Source organism: Pleurodeles waltl, chromosome 8 (assembly GCF_031143425.1).
Source record: "Pleurodeles waltl isolate 20211129_DDA chromosome 8, aPleWal1.hap1.20221129, whole genome shotgun sequence".
Taxonomy (NCBI): domain Eukaryota; kingdom Metazoa; phylum Chordata; class Amphibia; order Caudata; family Salamandridae; genus Pleurodeles; species Pleurodeles waltl.
Window position 1 is genome coordinate 667,029,601 of NC_090447.1, and position 26,548 is coordinate 667,056,148.

Genomic DNA, 26,548 nt, shown 5'->3' on the forward strand with positions numbered 1-26,548 from the left:
GGAAATTTGTGGCTCCTCTCAGATTCCAGAACTTTCTGCCACAGAAATGTGAGGAACATGTGTTTTTTTAGCCAATTTTTGAGGTTTGCAAAGGATTCTGGGTAACAGAACCAGGTCCGAGCCCCGCCAGTCACCCCTCCTTGGATTCCCCTAGGTCTCTAGTTTTCAGAAATGTACAGGTTTGGTAGGTTTCCCTAGGTGGCGGCTGAGCTACAGGCCAAAATCTACAGGTAGTCACTTTGCTAAAAACAGCTCTGTTTTCTGTGATATGTCCACGTTGTGTTTTGGGGCATATCCTGTCGCGGGCGCTAGGCCTACCCCCGCAAGTGAGGTATCATTTTTATCGGGAGACGTGGGGGAACGCTGGGTGGAAGGAAATTTGTGGCTCCTCTCAGATTCCAGAACTTTCTGCCACAGAAATGTGAGGAACATGTGTTTTTTTAGCCAATTTTTGAGGTTTGCAAAGGATTCTGGGTAACAGAACCAGGTCCGAGCCCCGCCAGTCACCCCTCCTTGGATTCCCCTAGGTCTCTAGTTTTCAGAAATGTACAGGTTTGGTAGGTTTCCCTAGGTGGCGGCTGAGCTAGAGGCCAAAATCTACAGGTAGTCACTTTGCTAAAAACAGCTCTGTTTTCTGTGATATGTCCACGTTGTGTTTTGGGGCATATCCTGTCGCGGGCGCTAGGCCTACCCACACAAGTGAGGTACCATTTTTATCGGGAGACTTGGGGGAACATAGATTAGCAAAACAAGTACTATTGCTCCTTGTCTTTCTCTACAATTTTTCCTTCCAAATATAGGAGTGTGTGTAAAAAAGACATCTATTTGAGAAATTCCCTGTAATTCACGTGCTACTATGGTCACCCCGGAATTCAGAGATGTGCAAATAACCACTGCTCCTCAACACCTTATCTTGTGCCCTTTTTGGAAATGCAAAGGTTTTCTTGATAGCAATTTTTTACTCCTTATATTTCAGCAAATGAATTGCTGTATACCCGGTATAGAATGAAAACGCACTGCAGGGTGCAGCTCATTTATTGGCTCTGGGTTCCTCGGGTTCTTGATGAACCTACAAACCCTATATATCCCCGCAACCAGAGGAGTCCAGCAGACGTAACGGTATATTGCTTTCGATAATCTGACATTGCAGGGAAAAGTTACAGAGTAAAACGTTTAGAAAAATTGATGGTTTTTTCACCTCAATTTCAATATTTTTCTTTTTCAGCTGTTATTTTCTGTAGGAAACCCTTGTAGGATCTACACAAATGACCCCTTGCTGAATTCAGATTTTTGTCTACTTTTCAGAAATGTTTAGGTTTCTGGGATCCAGCATTGGTTTCATGACCATTCCTGTCACTGACTGGAAGGAGGCTGAAAGCACAAAAAATTGCACAAATGGGGTATGCCCCAGTAAAATGCCAAAATTGTGTTGAAAAATTGGGTTTTCTGATTCAAGTCTGCCTGTTCCTGAAAGCTGGGAAGCTGCTGAGTTTAGCACCGCAAACCCTTTGTTGATGCCATTTTCAGGGGAAAAACCACAAGCCTCCTTCTGCAGCCACTTTTTCCAATTTTTTTGAAAAAAACGAAAATTTCACTGTATTTTGGCCAATTTCTTGGCCTCCTTCAGGGGAACCCACAAAGTCTGGGTACCTTTAGAATCCCTAGGATGTTGGAAAAAAAGGACGCAAATTTGGCTTGGTTAGCTTATGTGGACAAAAAGTTATGAGGGCCTAAGCGCGAACTGCCCCGAATAGGCAAAAAAAGGCCTGGCACAGGAGGGGGAAAAGGCCTGGCAGCGAAGGGGTTAAATGTTCCATGCTCTGGAAACACTAAAGCTTCCTGTTTCTCTGTCAACTTGCACCACTGCTTCAACCGAAGACATGGAGCGACACCTCATTCCTCCATCACAATATATGCCGGAGACTTTTCTGGTGGGGTCGGCTTCCCCACTGACGACTTAATGTAAGAATCACCCTTCATGGCACTTCTAAACGCTTTGAAAAAATTAATCTCCTCTATTGTATTTATTTAGATTCAATAAGGAAATGACTTCTACTCCCAGATTCCTTTCACCTGCTTGCTGAACCAGTTGTCTCTTATGGACAGCTGCAAATCTGCTTGCGACCCTTCTTACTAACCAACCTAGCCCAGCGCGGCACACTTTCTGACGTCACACTCACACACTGTGGCTGACAAAGTCTTGTGGCTTGTCTTCTTAAACTTCAATTCACACGAAACTAATGCAAAATTATTGCGAGCACTTAACCAAAAACCAATAACCAAAAACAAACCTGCTCGTTTACTACAGGAAGGTACACAATTGCTTCAGAGACCTTACGGATTTTCACTGATGGCACTATCGCTCATGCAGCTATTCCTCTTTCTCAGTCTCCCACATTCGCAAGTTAAATTCGACCCGCAAATTTCACCCTCAACTGATCAATGGGTCTGTCCTGGTGCACATAGGGCTCGCCAATTCTCAGTCAAAAAATGTCTCTTACTCACTTAACTCACACACCGACTTGTTGACCACGCCTGATCAACCTACTAAACCAGACAGATTACAGCACATAACCAAGTGTCTCCTACACTTGTCAATATACTCCGGAGTCTTAGACCACGCAGGGTCCGTGCATCACCAACAACCACATGGACAATTTTTTAGCACAAAGGGCCGCACACATATGAAGTTCGACAACTTCCCTACTCTCATACTGCGGAGTATGCACACTCCTACTAAACCTCATCTGGAGTACACAAACTCCCTACTTTACCTCACCTACATCACAATTCACCTGCGATTTGCATAATCCTTTGCAAGCGCAACCTACCACTTTCATACTATCACAAAACACGCCAAGAACATACCCAACTTTACTAGCGGGATCCAGGATCTGGGAAAGTCATTTCTGGGGTTAAGGGGACATCATCCTTGTTACAATTGCCATTTCAGAAAAACAGAATTCAAACCTCATAAAATACGATCAACTAACCCTGACTTAAACTACCACCTTAAACATCAGTCACCACATAACTAGTTCTCCAAGGAAACTAACCATCAAGCTGCTACCAAAAACTGCTAGAGTGCCTGGTCCTTAGTAAGTAAACTTACAAGGGGACCCTTTAGGCCGATGAAACTTTTGGATCGCATGGAGTATCCTAGCCATGTAGTAATCGATGAACATCAATTATCAATGTAATCAATCAATAACCACTAAGAGAATCCTTAAACATGAGGCAATCTATCAACATTTCATGAATAATCTCAACTAAATTATGTGTTTTATCAATTTTATTTCCCTATTAGTTACAATGCTAAGTCATCAAGTTAGGTCAAACTTTATTCAATCCACACAGAATTAGTTGATTAGTGACCATCAATATTATAAACTAATTGAAACTTGAGAAAACATATGCTTAAATGCTTCAACGTAAGCCAATAAAGATGAATACAACTACATTAATAGCAGAGTTCAGCAAGCAGTCTGTCAGTCATTTGTCACTGTCAAACGTCACCCATAGGAAGCCTACCTAACCCAGATTAGCATCGGCATGTGGGGGTTCATACAAAACAATTTAGAAAACATGAATTTGGAAAACATCTAACTATGATGAAAACTATAAAACAGCGCAGTTGGTACTTAGAAGAAAGGCACAAAGTTAATCAGTCACATTGTCATAGCTACCTATCCACAGAATGGCTGCTGATCGATTAAGGACCTAATGGAGAAGAATGACTTTGTTGCTGATCCATTTGTGTATAGGTGGCTATGACAATGTGACTGATTAACTTTTGTGCCTTTCTTTCTGGGTACCAACTGTGCTGTTTAAATAAGTTTTTCTCTTAGCTAGATGTCTTTCCAAAATTATGTTCTAAATTATTTTCGCGTGAAGTCCCACATGCTAATGCTAATCTGGTTTAGGTAAGGTTCCTTTGGGTGACGTTGACAGTGACAAATGATTGACTAACTGAATGCTTAACTCTGCTGTTAATGTTGACATATTCATCTTTGTTGGCTTATGCGGAAGCATGAGAGCATAAGTTTTCTCAAGTTCTGATTAGATTATGTTATTGGTGGTCACTAATGAATTAATTCTGAGCTGATTGAATAAAATTTGAGTTAACCTTATGCATTAGAATTGCAACCAATAGGGAAATAAACATTGTTAAAACGTATATTGAGTTGTGGTTATTCATGAAATGTTGATATTTACTGGATACTTTTTTTCTGTAAACATCAACATTTCATGAATATGATATGTCTAATGATTAATGATTCTCTTAGTTGTTATTGATTGGTTACATTGAATATTGATAACATTGGTCACTACATGGCTAGGATATTCTATGCGATCCAAAAGGTTAATCAACCTATATGCATCCCCTTGTAAGTTTACTTACTAAAGACCAGGCGCACTAGCAGTTTTTGGTAGCAGCTTGATGGTTATTTTCCTTGGAGAACTAGTTATGTAATGATTAATGGTTATGGTGGTAGTTTGAGTTAGGGTTAGTTGTTCATTATTATTGTGATTTGGATTTTATTTTCGTGATGGTTATTGTAGCAAGAATGATGTCCCCGAAAGCCCAGAAATTACTTTCCCAGATCCTGGATCCCACAAGTAAAGTTGGGTATGTTCTCAGCGTTCAAGTGATAGTTGGAAAGTGGTAGGTTGCGCTTGCAAAGGCTTATGCAGATCGCAGGTGGATTGTGACGTATGTGAGGGAAGTAGGGAGTCTGCATACTCCAGTTGAGGTTTAGTAGGAGTGTGCATACTCCGCAGTATGAGAGTAGGGAAGTCGTCGAACTTCACATGAGTGTGGCGCTTTGTGCTCAAAAATTGTCCACGTGGTTGTTGGTGATGTAAGGACCCTGCATGGTCTAAGACGCCGGAGTATATTGACAAGTTTAGGAGACACTTGGTTATATGTTGTAATCTGTCTGGTTTAGTAGGTTGATCGTGCGTGGTCAACAAGTCAGTGTGTAAGTTAAGTGATTTGGAGAAATATTCGACTGAGATTTGGCAACTCCTATGTGCACCAGGACAGACACATTGATCAGTTGAGAGTAAAATTTGCGGGTCAAACTTTGCTTGCGAATGTGGGAGACTGAGAAAGAGGAATAGCTGCATGAGTGAAAGGGCCATCAGTGAAAATCCGTAATGTCTCTGGAGCGATTGTGTACCTTCCTGTAGTAAACCAGCAGGTTTGTTTTTGGTTATTGGTTTTTGATTAGTGCTCGCAAAAATGTTGCATTAGTTTCATGTGAGTCGAAGACTAGGAGGACAAGCCACAAGACTTTGTCAGCCGCAGTGTGTGAGTGTGATGTCAGAGTGAGTCGCGCTGAGATAGGTTGGTTAGCAAGAGAAGTCGTGAGCGATTAGAAGCCGTCAATAAGAGACAAATTGGTTGAGAAAGTGGGTGAAGGGAATCTTGGGAGTAAAAGTAATTTCCTTATTGAATCAAATACATAAAAGATAGAAAAGATTAAGTTTTTCAAAGCGTTTAGGAGTGCCATAAAGGGTGATTGTTCCATTAAGGCAACAGTGGGTGAGCCTACCCCACCGGAAAACTCTCCAGCATTTATTGTGATGGAGGAGCAAGGTGTTGCGCCATGTCTTTGGTTAAAGCAGTGGTGCAAATTGACAGAGAAACAAGGAGCTTTAGCGTTTCCAGAGCATGGAACGTTTAATTTGAGAATTTTGGATCAGTTGCAAATTACACTATATGAGACAAAGCCATTACCGAGACCAGCACAGTTTGAGGCATTCGCGGTTTGGGAGGTCATAGCAAGACAGCAGCAAGAGATTAAGGCCCGTATTTATACTTTTTGACGCTAAACTGCGCTAACGCAGTTTAGCGGCAAAAACTTTTGCGCCGGCTAACGCCATTCTGAAGCGCCATGCGGGCGCCGTATTTATTGAATGGCGTTAGCCGGCGCAAGCAGACCGGCGCTGCCTGGTGTGCGTGGAAAAAAACCACGTACACCAGGCAGCGCCGGCGTTGGGAAAAATGGCGTTAGGGCGTCTTAAAATGGCGCAAGTCAGGTTGACGCTAAAAAATCGTCTTAACCCGATTTGCGCCATTTTAAACGACGCCCAGACGCCATTTACATGACTCCTGTCTTAGTAAAGACAGGAGTCATGCCCCCTTGCCCAATGGCCATGCCCAGGGGACTTCTGTCCCCTGGGCATGGTCATTGGGCATTGTGGCATGTAGGGGGGCACAAATCAGGCCCCCCTATGCCAAAAAAAAAATATTAAAAAAAAAAAAATTATACTTACCTGAACTTACCTGAATGTCCCTGGGATGGGTCCCTCCATCCTTGGGTGTCCTCCTGGGGTGGGCAAGGGTGGCAGGGGGGTCCCTGGGGGCAGGGGAGGGCACCTGTGGGCTCATTTTGAGCCCACAGGCCCCTTAACGCCTACCCTGACCCAGGCGTTAAAAAGTGGCGCAAATGCGGGGTTTTTTGACCCGACCACTCCCGGGCGTGATTTTTGCCCGGGAGTATAAATACGACGCATTTGCGTCGCCGTCATTTTTTTAGACGGGAACGCCTTCCTTGCATCTCATTAACGCAAGGAAGGCGTTCACGCAAAAAAATGATGCTATTTGCCCATACTTTGGCGCTAGACGCGTCTAACGCCAAAGTATAAATATGGCGTTAGTTTTGCGCCGAATTTGCGTCGAAAAAAACGACGCAAATTCGGCGCAAACGGAGTATAAATATGCCCCTAAATTCCAGAGGAGAATACGGAAGGTAGAGAAATCTTTAACAGAAGCGAGATGGGATTGGGAACAGAAAAAGTGGGGAACAGAGACGTTGCAGAGTGTTAAAGTGTCCCCTGCTATCGCAGAGGAAGATGAGTCAAAAGGGGAAGAAGATACTAGCAAAAGTGATAAGAGTTTGTCAGGGGGTAAGAAGAAGAAAAAGTCTTACATAGTAGAAGAAGGTTCAGATGTTGAGGATCTCATTACTCAGATGCTGAGGGACCGACCTCCACCATATGCGGTACATTAAGGGGGTGCAGGTACTAGTTCTGCTCCAACTGCCCCAGCTCAAGTGTCAGGGACAGCGGGACCAGTACTAGCAGACAATGGACAGGTACCAGAGGTAGTGCAGAGTACTCCTAATGCAGTAACTACTTCGGTGGTCCAAGCGCAGATGCACCCACCACCGATACAGAGAATTTATCCAGAAGTACCAGTCCTTGAGACAACTTCGAACTTAGTGGTTCCCACGGAGCAAGTGGTTCCGAGGCCAATGCTGGTTCAGACTGAGCCGACTCCAATGTTGTTGCCTCAGGCACAGCCACAGGGTTTGCCGAAGTTCACACCAATGACAGGGACACAGTTAGATGTGACACCAGTGATGAATCAGAGTATGGGAGTAGCCCTTCCACAAAATGCGGGTGCCAGAGCGGCACCAGATGCAGTGTCATTGCCAGTTACTGTTGGTCCAGCGGTACCATTGTTTGCGCAGAAGAAGCCAAGTACAGGAGAACAGGGTGAAATGTCACAAAGCCTCATGAGGAGGGGAGTCAGAGCATGTGCAGGTGATTTCATCTGTGGGTCAGAGCTCTGATGGATCTAGGCCATTATGGACCTTAGTTCACTTGTTGCGCTTCCAGATGCAGTAAATGGACTGCGTGTAAGTGAGAGCTTGAAGCTTTTGACACCGCAGACTCCAGGTACAGGAGGTGCCATTGCCGAACACAAGTAATGTGTCATTGCAGGGATTGACAGCACAGCAATTGAATGAGTGGTTAGATAGTCTTAATACTCCTCGAAATACATCCAGGGGTGAGGAGCAGATTGATTGTGTGAGACTGGCTACAGAGATAACTGAACTGGTTGAGGGATCAATGGGAGTGAACAGGTTAGAATCCTATACAGAATAAGAGCTGAGATATTTGTGTCCGAGAATTACTAGAGAGGTGGGCAAGATACATCAGAAATTGGCAGACCTGGCAGATAAACATGACATAGAAATTGAGAAAACAAAGCACTCAAAAGGAGTTACAGGTTAGATTTAGAGGCAAAAGATTTGGAACAAACGAGGTCAGCAGGGATGGAAGCGGATCTCAAAGAATTATTGCAGAGTGCTCAGATTTGGGGAGCATTAGAAAAGTAGGAAGGCAGATGGGCAACGAAGAAGGATAAACGGAGACAAGATTCACAAGAATGGTCTGAGAGGGTTCAAAAAGATAAGGATCCTGTAAAAATTTTACAGATGAGGGAAATTCCAGGAGGGCAGTTTGTTCATGTTTCTTGGCACAGGAGTGATATTTTGTCATTCACAAATGATTGTCCGAAACTGAAAGAGAAACCAGTTGAATGATACCAGCTGACAGTTGATTTGTGAAACTTTCGAAATGTCTGTGGGAAGACTTGAATACTCTGTTGGAGATAGTGGTTCCAGCTGACTTGTAGGTTGAGACGAAAAGAGCAGTGGATTGGCCAACGAGTGAACCGGAAAGAGATAGAGTCACAGGTGCACCATCACCTGAAGTAATGAAACACGATTATAAGGTGATTGACTTCCTAAAGACGAGAATCTCACCTAAAAATATTGATGGGCAGAGAATTGACAGGACAGCGCAGGAAGTAAAGGAGTCGATACATACCTATTCTGAGAGATTGTAGAAGGCGTTCAAGGAATACAGTGGTAAAGAAGCAATTGAGCCCAAGGACATGTTGCACTTTGTGTTCAGGTTCGTCGAAGGATTGAGACCTGAAGTAGATCAGATGATTAAGAGTCACTTGATTGAAACGAGATTCACAAGAAGGGTCTGAGAGTGTTCAAAAAGATAAGGATCCGGTAAAAGTTTTACAGATGAGGGAAATTCCAGGAGGGCAGTTTGTTCATGTTTCTTGGCACAGGAGTGATATTTTGTCATTCACAAATGATTATCCAAAACTGAAAGAGAAACCAGTTGAATGATCAGTGGCGGTTTCTTCAATAGGGCGGCAGGGCTCCGCCCCAGCTTCAATTTTGCATCATAAAAAATGTTTCCCAAGCTTCAATTTCTGCATCCAATTTTTTTTTTCCTACATTAAAACTTCAAACAGTGTGACCCTCGCTCTGCGCGAGGGTCAGGCAAAACCAGGCACTTTTAAAAGACACATGTGCTGCAGCGCATGTGCTGGCCGTCGCAGGATTTATAAGGCTTACCTGATCTCAGCCCTGGCCTCCGGCAGCCTACAACACTGTAAGGGACTGCCTCTTATGACGCACTGAAGCCTCGGTCAAATAAAACAGCCTGGGCGCTTTCGCATAAGCCCTAGGTTTCCAAAGCTGGCTGTCAATCAGCAAGGCTGTGTAGCACTGCAGCCCTTCGTCACAGGGTGGGTGGGAACAAGCCTCCATGGCCCCACCTCATTCTGGGAGTAGCTGGAAAAAGGATTGCAGTGTACACAAGGCTGGCTGATTACGACGTGATCTGCATGCAGCGGCAACGGGAAAAGGTAAGTATTTGATTTTAAAAACAAATGTTATTCCCCCAATCCCCTGCCTCGCTTCATCCCCCCTAACCCCTCAGTCCCTCCCCTCGCCCGCCTCTACCTGGAATTGCGGTACGGCAGTTGAGACCCCCCTTCTAATGTGATGGTTCATGTCGGTCATTTTCGATCACTACACAGCACCCCCAACCACACCCCCCACCCCACGTTTCATTCTTGACGCACAAAAATTAAAGAGGCCTGAAAACAAGACTCCGACAAGGTCGCTGTGAAGGCGCCGAGCAGCTGAGAAAGGTGGTAGGGGGCAGCTTTGGTGCAAGGTGGGCAGCACTCCAAGAGAAAGGCAATCATTTGAATGCGCTTTTCTCAGCAAGAGTCTGATGGGCTCCTCTTGCAGGAACTCTCTCCCACCCCGGGACGAGATATAAGCCAAGGCAGAATGTTCTTATCACACTGGGTCCAGTGAAAAGATGTCCTCACTAGTGGAATTAAAGGTGCCCACGTTCTTTCAACAAAGAATGTCACGTTAAAATTACCCAGATCTGCATAAACACGAGCACCGTGGCAGCTGCCTTTCCTGATAAGGAAAGGACAATTCCAATATGTTCACATTTCAAATGTCTTCCAGGCTGTGCTCCAGACACAGCCTTTGTGTAGTGGTGCTCCTCACACCAACGACTGTCTCCAGGATGGAGCATCACAACAGTGGCTGAAAGAGGTGTGAGGGCTCTGCACTAAAGTGTGAATAAGGTAGACAAATGCTAGCCTCACCTAAAGGATCCCTTTCAACCTGCAGCTCAAACCCTACTCGCCAGTTAAAAGGTAGCAATAGCTCAGCAACTTGCATATTAATAAAACTTCTTTGGTACTGTATGGGCATTTTTCCCCGATTATCATCCGCTGGGCAGCTTCCCTCCTCAGGGGAGTGCAGGCGCTGGGTACCATATACGCCCATTGTATCCTAAGTGATATGTTTATTGTGTGTCGCAGGCACGCAAACATACACTGAAGCTGTCACGCATGCGTGTGGAATAGCGCCACCTGAAAGATTGTTTAAAACCAAGGCAACTAGCTTATGTTCTCATTGATTATGTTGTTTTTTTAATGCTAATCCCTGCTTATTACACAAGCATAAGCAGATACCTACGTCATCATATAAATCACTTTACTGCTGTCATGACTACATTTTCACAATTGCTTTATCAACTTTCCTGCTTTCTCAAATTTACTTGAAAATGCACTATTTGCCCACTTTTTTTTTCAAATTTTTCTAAGGCGGAAAAGCCATCCCTTTTATGATGATCGGCCTCGCTCACTACGTTCGCTCACCTACAGGCACTCATACAGAACTTTTACACCCCACTACTTTCAAATATCACCATCCGCAACTTTTCAAATGTCTGTGGGAAGACTTGGAGAACCGGAAAGAGATAGAGTCAGAGGTGCACCATCACCTGGAGTAATGCAACACAATTATAAGGTGATTGAGTTCCTAAAGACGAGAATCTCACCTAAAAATATTGATGGGCAGAGAATTGACAGGACAGCGCAGGAAGTAAAGGAGTCCATACATACCTACTATGAGAGATTGTAGAAGGCGTTCAAAGAATACAGTGGTAAAGAAGCAATTGAGCCCAAGGACATGTTGCACTTTGTGTTCAGGTTCGTCGAAGGATTGAGACCTGAAGTAGATCAGATGATTAAGAGTCATTTGATTTGTTGGCAAGCGAAGCCGATTGATGAGGTGTTGCAGTATGCAAAATACTGTGGTGATGAGATTGAATTGAAGCAGAAAAAGTTGAAGGAGAAGGCGATGGTAATTCAAATTGAGGCAGCTCAAACAGGAGTGCAGGGAGCTTTGGTACAACAGGTATCACAGCAGCAGGGAACTGTCATGTTCCAATCTCAGGTGAGAGGTAGGGGTCATGGTGCCAATATGAATCGTGGTCTGGATTTGAAAACTGTAGTGATTCAGAATGATGTGCAAAGGATGAAAAAAATGTTACTGTGTCATCTTTGCAGAAAATGTGGGACACTGGAAGCAGAGTGTCCGTTGATGGTGCAAGATGGTTTTGTTCAGCAAAATGGTGATATCAATACATTTCAAACTGTGAAAGTCCCTAGAATGAGAGGACTTAATCTGAATTTTCAGAATAACATGAATCAAGTGCAGAATTTCCAACCCAGGCAGCATGTGCAAATGCCTTGTGCACAATTGACACATATGCAACCAATACAGAAGCAGGTCCCTGTGGTACCTAGACAGCAAATGCAGATACCTCAGGCCCGATGGAACAGCAACAGATGGTGCTTACTCAGCAGGTCACAGGTCAGAGACAAGACAGAAGTGGTGACACAGTGCACCAATTCCCATTACATAGTGAGAATGAAATAAACGATGAATGGATGAGAATTAGTTCGGATGAGGAGCCATAAATGCTTGCAGCTTCATTAGAAGTAGATCAGAAAGGGCCCTTTGTGAAAGGAAAAGTGATAGGTCACAGGGTCTCATTCTTAGTGGACACAGGAGCTACACGCTCTAAAGTAAGAAGTACAGAAGTTGCGAACTTACCTCTTTCAGGCATAACAGTTCAGGTTGTAGGGGTAGCGAATAGACAGCTGATAAATCCGATCACAGATCCAGTGCAGGTAGAGATTGGCGGCTTCCAGGGACTACATAAGTATATAGTTTGTGACTCGAGTCCACTATCCCTATTGGGAGGGGACTTATTGTGCAAGACCAGATGTTCGATTTATTGTTCAACTGCTGGAATAGCGGTTCAGTCAAATAGTGATGATGAGGAAGAACAAACTCCTGAAATTGAGAACGAAATCAATAATAAAGAGTACCCGTTGACTGAGTTTTTCCCAATGTTTGCTGTTAAAGAATTACGTGCAGACTTTCAAGGAACAGTGCAGGAAAATGTGTGGGACCTGACAAGTAAAGAAGTGGGTCTGATCTAGGGAGTGTAAACGATTAAGGTCACTTTGAAACCGAATGTAGTGTTTCCGCAGCATCCACAGTATAACATGGCACAAGATGTTCTAATGAAAGTGGCACAAATAATTTAATATTTTCTGAAACAAGGGGTTTTGAAAGAAGTGTTGAGCAGTCCATGTAATTCAACGATAATGGCCTTAAAGAAGCCGTGTGGGAAAGTGCGCACTGTGCAAGACTTGCGAAAAGTGAACGACAGGGTGGTCAAGTGTTGTCCTGTTTTGCTGAACCCAGCAGTAATATTGTTTCAGATTCCATGTGTTAGAAATGGGGTCTTTGGTTGGCAATCAGGTTACCCCCTGTCCAAACAAGGACCCTCACTCTAGTCAGGGTAAGTCACACACAATCTACATTATCCTGTGCCACCCTCTGGTAGGTTGGTACTGAGCAGTCAGGCTTAACTTAGAAGGCAATGTGTAGAGTATTTGTGCAATAAATCATACAATAACACCACAAAAATACACCACACAGTGTTTAGAACAATATATAATATTTATCTGGATAAATGCAGGTCAAAACGATCAAAGATGCAATAAGTAAATGTAGAGATATCACTGAAAAGTCATATAAAGGCCCTCATTACAACCGTGGCGGTAAATGCCGCCTACCGCCGGGCTGACGACCGCCAACATACCGTGCCCACGGCGGTATTCTGCCACGGGTATTATGACTCACACTGAGAATTCCGCCACAATACAGACACCCACACAAGTCTCCCAGACCAAAATTCAGTCATAAACTGGCAATAGCAAAACCCACACCGTTACGCCAACAGGAATACGCCCACAGTATCACGACCCACGAATCACTGCGGCGGTCTTTCAACCGCGGTAAACCATTGGCGGTACACACCGCTGCGCTCAAAATACACACACACTTACAAAACTACACCACATTGTACAATTCAAACTACACACACCTGACACACATACACACACCACGCCCACACCACTATAAAACACCCACCCACATTACCCACAACCCCTTACAGCCAAAAAAACGACAGCACACAGAGAGAGACAAGCCTGGAGCATCCACTCAATCATAGACACAGAACACCATCACCCATACACCATCCACACACATCACAGCATACGCCCCAACACGTCATCCCACACATCCTCACACTTATCACTTGCACCACATCCATGGCACCCCAAAGACACCCCAGGTGTTCTGAGGAGGAGCTAAGGGTAATGGTGGAGGAAATCATCACAGGTGCAGCAGACGTCCACTACAAGGAAGATAGAGCTATGGCGGAGAATCTTGGACAGGGTCAACGCCGTGGGACAGCACCCAAGAACCAGGGATGACATCAGGAAGAGGTGGAACGACCTACGGGGGAAGGTGCTTTATGTGGTAGCAAGACACCAGTTAGCAGTACAGAGGATTGGCGGTGGACCCCCGCCTCCTCCCCCACAACTAACAACATGGGAGGAGCAAGTCTTGGTGATCATGCATCCTGAGGGCCTCGCAGGAGTAGCAGGAGGACTGGACTCTGGTCTATATCCCCCACCCTACCTACATGCCATCACATGGCCCCACCCTTACCCTCACTCCCATCACTCCATCACCTCACATATACCCCACCATCACAACCCACCCATCCCAATACCAAGACCTGCATGCAACACCAATGCATGGACCACCATCACAGACCTGCATAGACACCCATCACCACAGCATGCCCAGTAGAGAGACTCACCAAGCCCACAAAATCACCACTCACACAAGGCCAAGCTGACAGGGAAATTACAATCATACAGGAAAACACACCCATGCACAAGATGGCAGACGCAGATACACTAACACTGCATTTGCATCCCCACAGGACCCATACTCAACGTCACCGGAGAGGTGGTGCCAGCTACATCCAGTCCTCCCACAGAAGAGGACACAGTGACGACAGCAGCTCTGCACGCCTGGATCAAGATGAGCAACCTGGCCCATCCGGGACCTCTGGACAAGTCGCTTCCCCTGCCACAGTCCCAACCCACCACAGAGCCTCCCCCCTCAGGAAACACCAGCACAGCGCCCACCCAGCGGGCCCTTGCCACTGTCACCAGGACACGTCAATCAGCAGTGTGTCCACCACTACAGGGAACCCAGGCAACCCCACAAACCCAGGACGTTCAGGGACCTGGGGTCAGTGGCAGTGGGCACATGGTTCAGGGGAGAGAGGCACAGAACAGCAGGGAAGCTGGGAGGACTGCTGTGCGACAGGGGGAGGACGGGCCCAGGGAAACCACTCTCCACGAAGCACTCTCCAACATCCTGGGATCATGCCACCATTCCCAGGAGAAAATGGGCCAGATACTGGCCAAGTTGTAGGAGACCCAGCGGCTGCAGGAGGGACAGTACTTGGGGATCAGGGATGACCTAACAAAAATCTACACCATCCTGGTCACCATTGCAGGGGTGCTGGCTGACATGGGCAAGACCATGAGGGAGCCAGTGCACAACAATGGGTGCCTGACAATAGCCAACCGAGGAACAGCCTTCCACCTCCACCGGCGCTAGTGGACAGGAGGCCCTGCCACAGGACCAACAGGCCCCCAGCACCCCACCCCCTGCAGAAGGAGAACCACCCCGCAAACGGTCCCTATAATCCAGGCAGAAGCCAGAGAACATTGCCAAGACCCCCGCCAGGAAAAAAGACTCTCCTGATTGTCACCCTTGTGTCCCACACTATCACCCTGTCCACCTTGAACTGCCATTACTTTCCTTCCTGTGCCCCATTGGACAATGCACCTGTGATACCAAGAGAATAGACTCTACCCTGGACTTTCCTCCACCATCAGCCCAGCCCCTTGCACATCCCCCTCTACTTATGAGCACCTAAATAAATACCCTTGGAACAAATACAAAACTGGAGTTTGTCAAATGATTCACAAATGTATTAGTATTACATTATCAAAGCATAGCAACTCAAAAGTAAAGTGAAAATACTTTTGGATGACCTTTGGTGGGCAGCAGTACACATAGCAGGAGCCAGAGTGGGGCACAGAGATCTGAAAATAGAGATGCCAAAGGGTACAGTCAGTGGCCATAAACATAGGGAAACAGGTTGCCTTGTACAATTTCCAACAGATAACTGAAATGTTAAGTGAAGTTACAGTGTCTTACTTATGTGTCACTAGAAGTACTGCCAAATAATATTGGTTCTGTTGTCAACATCTTCTTCCTCAGCTTCCTCTTCCCCACTGTCCACAGGCTCCACCGCTGCCACAAGACCATCTCCAGGCACATCCTCCTGCAGAAAAGGCGCCTGGCGTCTCAAGGCCAGGTTGTGCAACATGCAACATGCAATGATGATCTGGCACACCTTCTTGGGTGAGTAGTACAGGGATCCACCTGTTAGATGGGGGCACCGGAACCTGGCCTTCAGGAGGCCGAAGGTCCTTTCTACAATCCTCCTTCTTGTACGCCCATGTGCCTCATTGTAACGTTCCTCGGCCCTTGTCCTGGCATTCCTCACTGAGGTCATTAGCCATGAGAGGTTAGGGTAACCAGAGTCACCTGCAAATATCGAGGGACAACTGTTACACACACACTAACCCTTAGGGACAACCCCATACCCAGACACCTTCTCATAGTGTGTGGGGACCCTTGGCTCACCTATTAGCCACATCCGGTGCCTTTGGAGTTGGCCCATCACATATGGGATGCTGCTATTCCTCAAGATAAAGGTGTCATGCACAGAGCCAGGATATTTGGCATTCACATGGGAGATGTACTGGTCCGCCCAACACACCATCTTCACATTCATAGTGATAGCTTTTTCTATTCCTGAATACTTGTTCAGTTCTACGGGGTGGGGGACAAATGCCACATGTGTACCATCAATGGCACCAATGATGTTGAGGATATGTTCCAGGGCATACTTCACTGTGGCCAAATCCTCCACCTGGGGGAACATGATGTAGCTGCGCATGTGATTCAGCAAGGTAGACAACACTCTGGTCAACACTTTAGAGAACCCCTGATGCCATGGCCACTGTTGTTTGGAAGGAACCACTTGCCAGGAAATGGAGCACTGACAGGACCTGCACTAGAGGGGGGATACCTGTGGGATGGCGGATAGCTGACATCAGGTCTGGCTCCAATTGGGCACAAAGTTCTTGGATTGTGGCACGGTCAAGTCTGAAGGTAATGATAATGTGTCTGTCCTCCATTGGCGCAAGGTCCACCAGGGGTCTCTACACCTGATGATGCCACCATCTCATATTCTGCCTCAGCGGTTGAAGCCTGTGGAAGAGAACGGTGAGCAGAGGGTCATATTCACACATATATTGCACTAATGATGATTTGTTTACTTTATAGAAACAGTATGTGAACTCGAGAGTCAGTTTATGTGCCAGTGTCTGCTGTGACGCAGTTAGGTGCCATGTCCTGTGCTCCCCTGAAATGGCAGCTGCCTCACCTGTGAGAAAGGACAAGTGGAAATGAGGTAATTGCGCTGGCAAAATCACTTTGGTTATCATTGGGCTAGGAGTCAATGGCGATGTACGCCGGTGGTGACGGTATGCACTGTTGCTGATGTCTCCGCCGTTTTAATCACTCACTTGCTACCTGACCTTCAACAGGAGAGGACCCACACTGCAAGTGCTGCTGTGACCTGTGTCTGGAACCGACCATGGCTCATGTGTCTAGGGAACGGGCCCCTGCCTTCACTGCGGAGGAGTTGGAGAAACTAGTGGATGGAGTCCTACCCCAGTACACGTTACTATACGGTCCTCTAGACAAACAGGTGAGTACACTGTGAGCATGATGTGTGGGACGTGAATATATGGAGTGGTGTGTGTGTAAGCCTCATGGAAAGGGGGGGGCAGAGGGGTCCTGGCCAGAGAGCAGAATGTAAGGTGGTCAATATATGTGTGTCAGGGGATGGGTGGGATCTGGTGGGCAATGAGTCTGACGGTCCGGACGGGTGACTAATTCCCTTTTCTCCTGTCTTTTCTCTGCAGGTCAGCGCCCACCAGAAAAAGGGTATTTGGCGTGCCATCGCCAAGGAGGTGCTGACCCTGGGGGTCTTTGACAGGGGGAGCAAGCACCCACTGCCGCAAGAGGTGGGAGCACCTGCGCCGCTGGGCAAAGAAGACGGCAGAGGCCCAGCTGGGGCTGGCCTCCCAACAAGGAAGGGGTGCCCGTCGCACCATGACCCCCCTGATGGTCCGCATCCTGGCGGTGGCCTATCCGGAGTTAGATGGTCGCTTGAAGGAATCACAGCAGCCACGAGGGGGTGAGTACAGAATCTAAAACCTGACTTTGCGCACATTAGGTGGCACCTGGTTGGGGGGTGTGGGTGCCCCTAGGCCAGGGCAAACATGGCAGGGTAGGCCCCTTGTTGGGCAGGCTCTGAAGCACTCCTACCCCAATAGTGTTGGTGGGCATCTACTACTGGGCAGGGTCCTTTGGGTTTCAGGTGTGCAGCTAATGGCGTTAGGCATTGAACCCCATGGACTGGTGACTGTCTTAGTAAATGGTTGGGCATAGCCTAGTGCATAGGGCTGCTCCCTGTGTGTTGTGTAAGCCAACGGTAGTGGTGTTGCTGGCATTGACTAAGTGTATCCTCTCTCTCTCCCCCCCCCTTTTTGTTTTGTCACCTTGTCCTTATGTGCATTAGCATCATCTGGCAGAGGAGCAGAGGCACCGGCGATGGAGGGAGCTGCATTCCACATGGGCCTGGAGGCCGAATCCACCGAGGGCGAGGGAAGCACCAAGATGGGGACAGGAGGGGAGACCACAGACAGTGACTCCTTCTCTGATGGAAGCTCCCTGGTGCCACCCTCCCAGCAGCCCCTCAGAGTGGCACCTCAGGCCCGGCCCCAGTCAGCCCTGCTGTCCTCAGTGAGGAGGCTATTCACCTCCTGAGATCCCTCACTGTTGGGCAGTCAACCATTCTGAATGCCATCCAGGGTGTCGAGAGGCATTTGCAACAAACAAATGCATACCTGGAGGGCATTCACTCTGGCGTGGCAGCCCAACAGAGAGCATTTCAGGCTCTGGCTTCCGCATTGATGGCAGACCTTGTCACTGTGTCTAGCCTCCCCCTCCAACTTCCTCTACCCAGACCCAATCCCCTCAACCCCAGCCTATCCCAAGCACACCTTCAGATCAGCATTCACCCAAATCACCACACAGAAGTGACTCAGGCAAACATTAGCACCACACTTCATCTCACAGGCACTCGCACAAGCACCATACCCATGCAAACACACCAACACACCAACATCCACTGCCTCCACTGTGTCCCCCTCCTTCTCTTCATCCACCTCCCTCCCCGTAGCATCTCCACTCACACCTGCATGCACTACATCCTCATCCACTATCTCCATCACCAGCACGCCCATCACAACACACCCCTCACGAGCAGTCATCACCCCCACAACCATGCATACATCCCCTGTGTCCTGTCCCAGTGTGTCTGTGACGCCTCCTCCCAAAGTACACAAACGCAAGCACCCACCCAACAGCCATCCACCTCACAATAGCATCCAACCCATGCACCTTCACCCAAACTCAGCAGACAGACACCTCCTAGAACCACTCCCTCTTCCTCCACTCCCAAACCCTCTCCATCCTCCCGCCCCAGTGTGTCTAAAAACTTTTCCTGGCAAACATTGAACTGTTCCCTACCCCTACCCCCGTCCTTCCCCTCGGGCCAGGGTGTCACCACCAAGTTGGCTTCCGCTGTGGTACCTGCAACTCCCAGAGGCTCAAACGGGGCACCCGTCAGGCCAGCCAGTGTGCCACCGACCCCTGCAAAGGACCAAACCATTCTGCCACCTACAAAGGTGAAGAAGGGGACAGCATGCAGCAAGGGCAAGGAGTACGACCCACCAAGCAAGGCCTCCTCCAAAACTCCAACTGCCAGAGCCAAGGTCCCGAAGGGGCAGAAAAGCCAAGGCAAGGCACTTCAGGCGTCGGAGGCTGCAGGTGAGGGCCTGGTGGCCACCATCAGAACCGATAGCCCCGCAACCTGCACCGAGGGCAGCACCGCAGGCATCCCCGCCGCAAGCACCGCCACCTGCACCGCCGCTGCCACCACTACTGTCAGCTGCAGCATCCCCAGTGGCCAGCTGTCCGAAGCTGCAGGAGAAGGGCTGGTGACTCCCTCCACCACTTGCACCTGCACCACGGCCAGCACCGCCAGCATCCCCGCCACAAGTACCGCCACCTACACTGCTGACGGTAGGACCACTAATAGCAGATGCAGCGTCAGTGTGTGTCCGTCCGAGGCTGCAGGAGATGGGCTGGAGCCTCCCACCATCACTGGCAGCACCCCCACCAGCACCGGCACTACCACCAATTTGCAGCCTTAGTCGCCGCAGGATGGAGTCTGGCCCTACCTCCATGGACTTTCATGCTACCTGGTCCCTGCAAATCTCGTGCCTCAGATACCCAGGTGAGGGAATGTGAACTGCCACACCCCAAGTGCTGCATCACTGGGCACAAGGCCCCCTCCAGAACCAGTGGAGATATGCATCCACTCACCCTTTCCTTGGCAGGATGAAACAGACTGCGCACATCCACTCACCCTTTCCTTGGCAGGGTGGAGCACACTGGGCACAAGGCCCTCTCCAGAACGAGTAGAGATATTCATCAATTCACCCTTTCCTGGGCAGGATGAAGCACACTGGGCACAACGCCCCCTCCAGAACCAGTGGAGATATTAATCAATTCACCCTTCCCTTGGCAGGATGAAGCACACTGGGCACAAGGCCCCCTCCAGAACCAGTGGAGATATGTATCCACTCACCTTTTCTTTGGCAGGATGAAGCACACTGGGCACAAGGCCCCCTCCAGGACCAATGGAGATATGCATCCACTCACCCTTTCCTTGGCAGGATGAAGCACACTGGGCACAAGGCCCCCTCCAGAACCAGTGGAAGAAGGCATCCACTTAAGAGACTGTGGCCTTGCACTCCCCAGGACCAAGCAGTGGGCAAACCACCCACTTGAGAGACTGTGGCCTTGCACTCCCCAGGACATAGCAGTGGGCAAACCACCCACTTGAGAGACTGTGGCTTTGCACTTACCACGACCAAGCAGTGGGCAACCCACCCACTTGAGAGACTGTGGCTTTGTACTCCCCATGGCATCGCTGTGGGCATGTAGCCCCCTCCAGGAGCATTGGCGTAGTACCATCTTCCGGCTGAGGAGCCCCCCCTTCCCCATCCCCCTGAGGTGCCTGTGTGTTTACAACCTGATGCCCCTGCAGTGTTCTCTCCGTATTGAGGCAGAAGTCAAGTGTGGGCTTGGCCCATGATTTTTGGCCCAGTGGCCCATGGACATTTGCAAAGGACAATGTCCGGCCTTATGTAGATATTGTATATTTTTGTAAATACTGTTCTTACATGCTTTACGTATATCTGCCTATTTTTAATATATCACTGATTGGACTCTATTCCTTTTGTCCTTGCATTGTTCCAGGGGGTTACGGTCTGTAAAAGTAATGTTGATGCATGTGTTTGTGTGTATGGTGTTGTGGGTGAGGGTGGGGTTGGGGGTGTTGCATGTGTGTCACTCTCTTTTCACCCCGCTCCCCTGTATGCTAGGTGCAGTACTCGTCGTGGTTGTCGCCGCCGCCTTTGATATTCCTAGTGTATGAGGAGGTAGACCAGCATGGGCAGGACCTGTAACTCGGGCTCCATGGTGTCCTGGTTCTTCGTTGAGTGTCAAGAGGTGAGTGGTTTCCCTTCCAAACACTGTTTCCACCGTGCTTTTGATGCCGTTGGTACCGGCCCGGAAAACCTGACGGATTGGCGGGTTGTAATGGGGTGGGCGGTACATTGTCTTCCGCCTGTCTGTTGGCAGTGACCGCCGCGGTGTTGGTTGCTACCGCCGTGGTAGTCAGAGCCGCGGTGTTGGTTGCTACCACCGTGGTAGTCAGAGTGTTAAAGTGGCTGTCTATGTTGGCGGTTTCCGCCGTGGTCGTGATCCCATTTTTTTTTTACTGCTTAACACCAACTGCCAGGGTTATAATGAGGGTCAAAGTGTCTTAAGTCTTTTAAAAGCAAAGTCTCTTTCAAGCACAAAGTACCTGGTTTGCATAAAAAATCCCTGCAAAGAACCGCAGAGGAGGAGATGCGTGAAAACAAAGGGGTGTGTGTTGATTTCTCGGGCCGCACACGGCGATGCTTCATTTAGTTTTCTCGCAGGGATTGCTGTGCGTCGATTTCCAGTGCTCAGTCGTGGAGCCTCTTCGGGTTGCGGGTTTTCAGACCCCCCCGGGATGGTGCATGAATTTCCTGCGCAGACAGGATGAAGGAGCTGCGTCGATTCGATGGGCGTTACGTCAAATTTTATACTGCATGGCAGGTGCTACATTGATTCCTCTCTGGAAGTCGGGCTGCGTCGTTCTGGCTTGGCTGTGCGTCGAACCAGTGGGCCGTATGTCGAATTTCCGGTTGCTATGCTGCCGCTGCGTCGATCTTCTCATTGCAAAGTCGGGCTGTGTCATTCCAGTTCGGCGTGCGGTGAAATTTTCACAGCGGTGCAGGCTGTGCGTAGTTTCTGGCAGGCTGTGTGCCTAATTTCGCCGCACAAGGAGTCCTTCTTGAGGAGATTAAGTATTTTTGGTCCTGAAACTTCAGGAAACAGGAGGCTAGCTCTATCCAAGCCCTAGGAGAGCACGTCTTCACCTCAGCCAGGGAGCATTAAAGCAGCAGGGCAACAGCAAGGCAGCAGTCCTTCACAGAAAGCAGTCAGGTGAGTCCTTTGGGCAGCCAGACAGTTTTTTCCTGGCAGGATGCAGGTTCTGGTTACAAGTTTCTTCTCCAGGAAGTGTCTGAGTTGGTAGGGGCAGAGGCTCTGTTTATATACCCAAATGTGCCTTTGAAGTGGGGGAGACTTCAAAGAGTGGCTTAGAAGTGTACCAGGTCCCCTTTCAGTTCACTCCTGTCTGTCAGGGTCCCAGTAGGGGGTGTGGCAGTCCTCTGTGTGAGGGCAGGCCATACACCCTCTCAGCCCACGAAGACCCATTCAAAATGCAGATGTATGCAAGTGAGGCAGAGTATCCTGTTTTTGGGGGGTGTCTGAGTGAATGCACAAGGAGCTGTCAACGAAACCCAGCCAGACATGGATTGTAAGGCACAGAAAGATTTAAGTGCAGAGAAATGCACACTTTCTAAAAGTGGCATTTCTAAAATAGTAATATTAAATCCAACTTCACCAGTCAGCAGGATTTTACATCACTGTTTTGGCCATACTAAATATGACCTTCCTACTCCTACTCATTTCAGATCAGCAGCTACCACTCAAACAATGTATAAGGACTCCCCCAATGTTAGCCTATGAAGGGAGCAGGCCTCACAGCAGTCTAAAAACGAATTTAGGAGTTTTACACTATCAGGACATGTAAACTACATAGGTACATGTCCTGCCCTTTGCCTATACAGCACCCTGCCCTATGGGTTACCTTAGGGGTATCTTATATGTAGAAAAAGGGGAGTTTTAGACTTGGCAAGAACTTTTAAATGCCAAGTCGAATTGGTAGTGAAACTGCACACACAGGTCTTGCAATGGTAGGCCAGAGACAAGGTTAAGGGGCTACTTAAGTGGAAGGGACAATCAGTGCTGCAGGTGGCCCACTAGTGGCATTTAATCTACAGGCTCTGGGCACACATAGTGCACTCTACTAGGGATTTATAAGTAAATGAAATAGTCCAGTTGGGTATGATCCAATGTTACCATGTTTAAAGGGAGAGAGCATATGCACTTTAGCACTGGTTGGCAGTGGTAAAGTGCGCAGAGTCCTAAAGCCAGCAAAAATTAGGTCAGAAAAAGAGAAGGAGGAAGACAAAAAGAGTCTGGAGATAACCCTGCAGAAAGGCCCTTTCCAACACATTGCGATGCAGAATAGTTCACAGTGGCTGATTTGGCACAAGCTTTCTTTTCTGTGCCTCTTCATGAGGATAGTCAGTTTCTTTTTAGTTTCAAATTCCCAGGCAAAGTCTACAGCTGGTGCAGGCTTCCACAAGGTATACAGAGTCGCTGTCTCTGTTCAATCAGATTTTGGAAAAGAACTTGGTGTCATTGGAGTTACTGTACCAATTGACTCTAGTGCAGTACGTTGATGATTTACTGATTGCGCCCAAAACCAGGGACAAATGTAAGTACAACTTGATTGCCCTGTTGAGTCATTTGGGAAAATTTGGACATAAAGTGTGACCTTTGAAATTACAGTATTGCCAGAAATCAGTGAAATACTTGGGACACCAAATTGAGAAGGGGTCAAGGAGAATTTCCAGAGAGAGGATTACAATGATATTGCAGAGAAGTCCCCCGACTTCACAGAGAGATGTCAGAATGTTTCTGGGAATGGTAGGTTATTGTCAACAGTGGATTCCAAATTTTGCTGAAATTGCCAAACCATTACAGCAGCTGACAAACAAAGATGTTACAGATCCCATTACACTAGATGAAGATCAGATGAAAGTGTTTACTGAGTTGAGAGAGAGTTTGTGCAAGGTTCCAGCGTTGGGAATGCCTGATTACACGAAGCCATTCACATTGTTTTGTCATGAACGTGATGCTTGTTCTTTGTTTGTCTTGACACAGGTCCATGGAGGTGCCTATCGCCCAGTAGCCTATTTTTCAGCTAGCTTGGACCCAGTCGCAGCAGCCTTACCAGGTTATTTGCGTGCAGTCGCCGCAGTTGGTCAAAGCCTTTCTCAATGTGAGGGGGTAGTGATGGGATACCCTCTAACGGTAATGGTTGCTCACTCTGTTGAGATCTTACTGACAAGGACGAAAACACAGTATTTGACTGGTGCCAGACTGACAAGGTATGAGACGAGCACACTAGGTGCTCCAAATGTAACCTTGAAAAGATGTACAGTGCTGAACCTGACAACATTACTTCCAAGTGATACTGTTGAAATTGAAAAGGAGGATTTGAGGTAACTGAATTGTACACAAAACCAAGACCTGACATCAGAGATACACGATTGGAAGAAAATGTCCAAATTGTGTTTGTTGATGGCTCATGTCTCAGAGATGGCACAGGGACATTGAGAGCTGAATATGCTGTATGCACAATCACAGGGACATTAGAAGCTTCTTGGCTTTGAGGTGTATAGTCTGAACAAGTAGCAGAATTGGTAGCTCTTACTAGAGCGTGCCATGTATCTGCAAGACTGAGAGTCACACTCTACACTGACAGCCAATATGGATTTGGAATTGTTCATGATTTTGGTCAATTGTCATCACAAAGAGGTTTTCTGACCTCTACTGGTTCACCACTAAGAAATGACGACAGAATAAAAGAATTGCTGTATGCAATACAGTTGCCTAAAGAAATTGCAGTGGTAAAATGCAGTGCACATCAAAAGACACACAACTACATCTTACTGGGAAATGGATTTGCGGATCAAGTCGCAAGGTTTTGCGCATTGAACTGTATATCATTCAAAGACAAGTGGGAATTAATGTCAGAAGAAGATATCCCATGTACAAGTTTTGCATTGAAAGTGATCGATACTTTGGAGGAGTTGAAAACATTGCAGAGTAATGTTGACAAAGAAGAGAAACGGCTCTGGTCCAAGTTAAAATGTGTCCACAATTACATACCATAACCGCAAACCCTTAACACATTCACTGTAGCCTATAGACCCTATGCCCATAAACGTGAGCAGGAAACTTATACAACAAACCCTTAAAGCTATTCCCCAACCCTTAACTGTAAAAACCCTGACCCTTAAACTCTAGTCTCTAACTTCATACCCTTAATCCCTAAACTTTAACTTTGTACCCTTAAACCTATACCCCCAACCCTTGGACCTATACTCCAAATCTTTAAACCTATACTTTTAACTCTATGCACTTACCACATAACTCCAACTCATAACTTGTATACACATAACCCTCGGCTTCCAATCCTTAACCCCCTAATTCCGAACCCCTTACAGCTGAGCATTTATACCTCAACTCTATACCCCAACCCTTAACCCTAAACCTGTAACCCCATATTCTTAACACCTACCCCTTAACTCTTTTCCCCCTGTCCTCACTTCCGTATATTTTAGTGACAAAAACACTTTGGGAAGTGTCCTTTTTGATAAGTATATACCTTTTAGAACTAACAGTTAAGAAGTGGCATATCAGACGTGTTGTTTTCAAAGTGTTGAGGCAATTCAAAGAAAGCAGTAAAGGAAGCTATGTATTAAGTTAGCTTCTATATATAACACAATAAAAGGTTTATGTCAGATTTTTGAGAGCACATTTTGTTTCTTTCATTTCCTCGTAATTTATGTAATTCTATTTCTCCAGAAGTTTGGCAAGAGTGTAAAACACTGAAGGTACAACCATTAATATGTGTTCTACATAACAGTACTTTGACCATTACATTATCAATCTATACTCCTATACCTTATACACATACGCAGTAATCTTCAAAGAATCTGAAGACGGCAGATCTAGTTTCACATGACAAATCATATAAAAATGTAAATTTGTTAATTGTGGCACCAATGCTCTGCATCAGACTTTTTGACAGATCGTTGTATTGCTAATTGCTTATGTCTGAATCATTAGGAATATGCTTAATAGTCTTAAGAGTAATATGTAACGTGTGTCTCCTTATTTAAACTTTATACAGGTTGGTACAATAGGCTTTTCATCAATTTCATCCTCAGAAGACACGTCTTCTTCTTTGTCTTGCAATCCTACTTCCCGGCAATCTTGATGGTTATGCTTTCATGGGTTTCCTTTTGGATTGACAGAAGAGCTGTTCCAGCTAGAGTGTCACTAGGTAAACGTTTTTTGCATATTTTATTTGGGCAGTGTGAGATATTGCTAAGGCGCAATTGAGTTAGCGTCGTGAGTGAGTGAGTGAGTGAGGTATTCAAATCACTCACACATCGTTCTGTTCTGTAGCAATCTCAAGACAATGAAATTCCGCTAAGTTAAAAATAGCCATTGTTTGAAAGGACTACTGATGAAGAGCAAGTTAGATGTTTGTCAGAGTTTGGACAGTAATGCTTACAGTCACAATTACACGGGCTGCAAAGCAGTACCCACCTTTGGTGAAGCACCAATATTCTAGCATGTTTAACTTTTAGTAATCTCTAGGTGAAATCCTCTTG

The 26,548-nt window shown here is 47.0% G+C and overlaps 1 protein-coding gene across 1 annotated transcript in view; it reads left to right on the forward strand.

The window, feature by feature from the left end:
• LOC138249546 (gamma-aminobutyric acid receptor subunit rho-3-like) overlaps positions 1 to 26,273 on the forward strand; it is a 1,472,352-nt gene extending 1,446,079 nt beyond the window's left edge. The window contains exon 7 of the mRNA XM_069203495.1: positions 26,062 to 26,273. Coding sequence (XP_069059596.1) covers positions 26,062 to 26,273 — 212 coding nt within the window. The remainder of the gene's footprint in view (positions 1 to 26,061) is intronic.
• Positions 26,274 to 26,548: the final 275 nt, after the last annotated feature.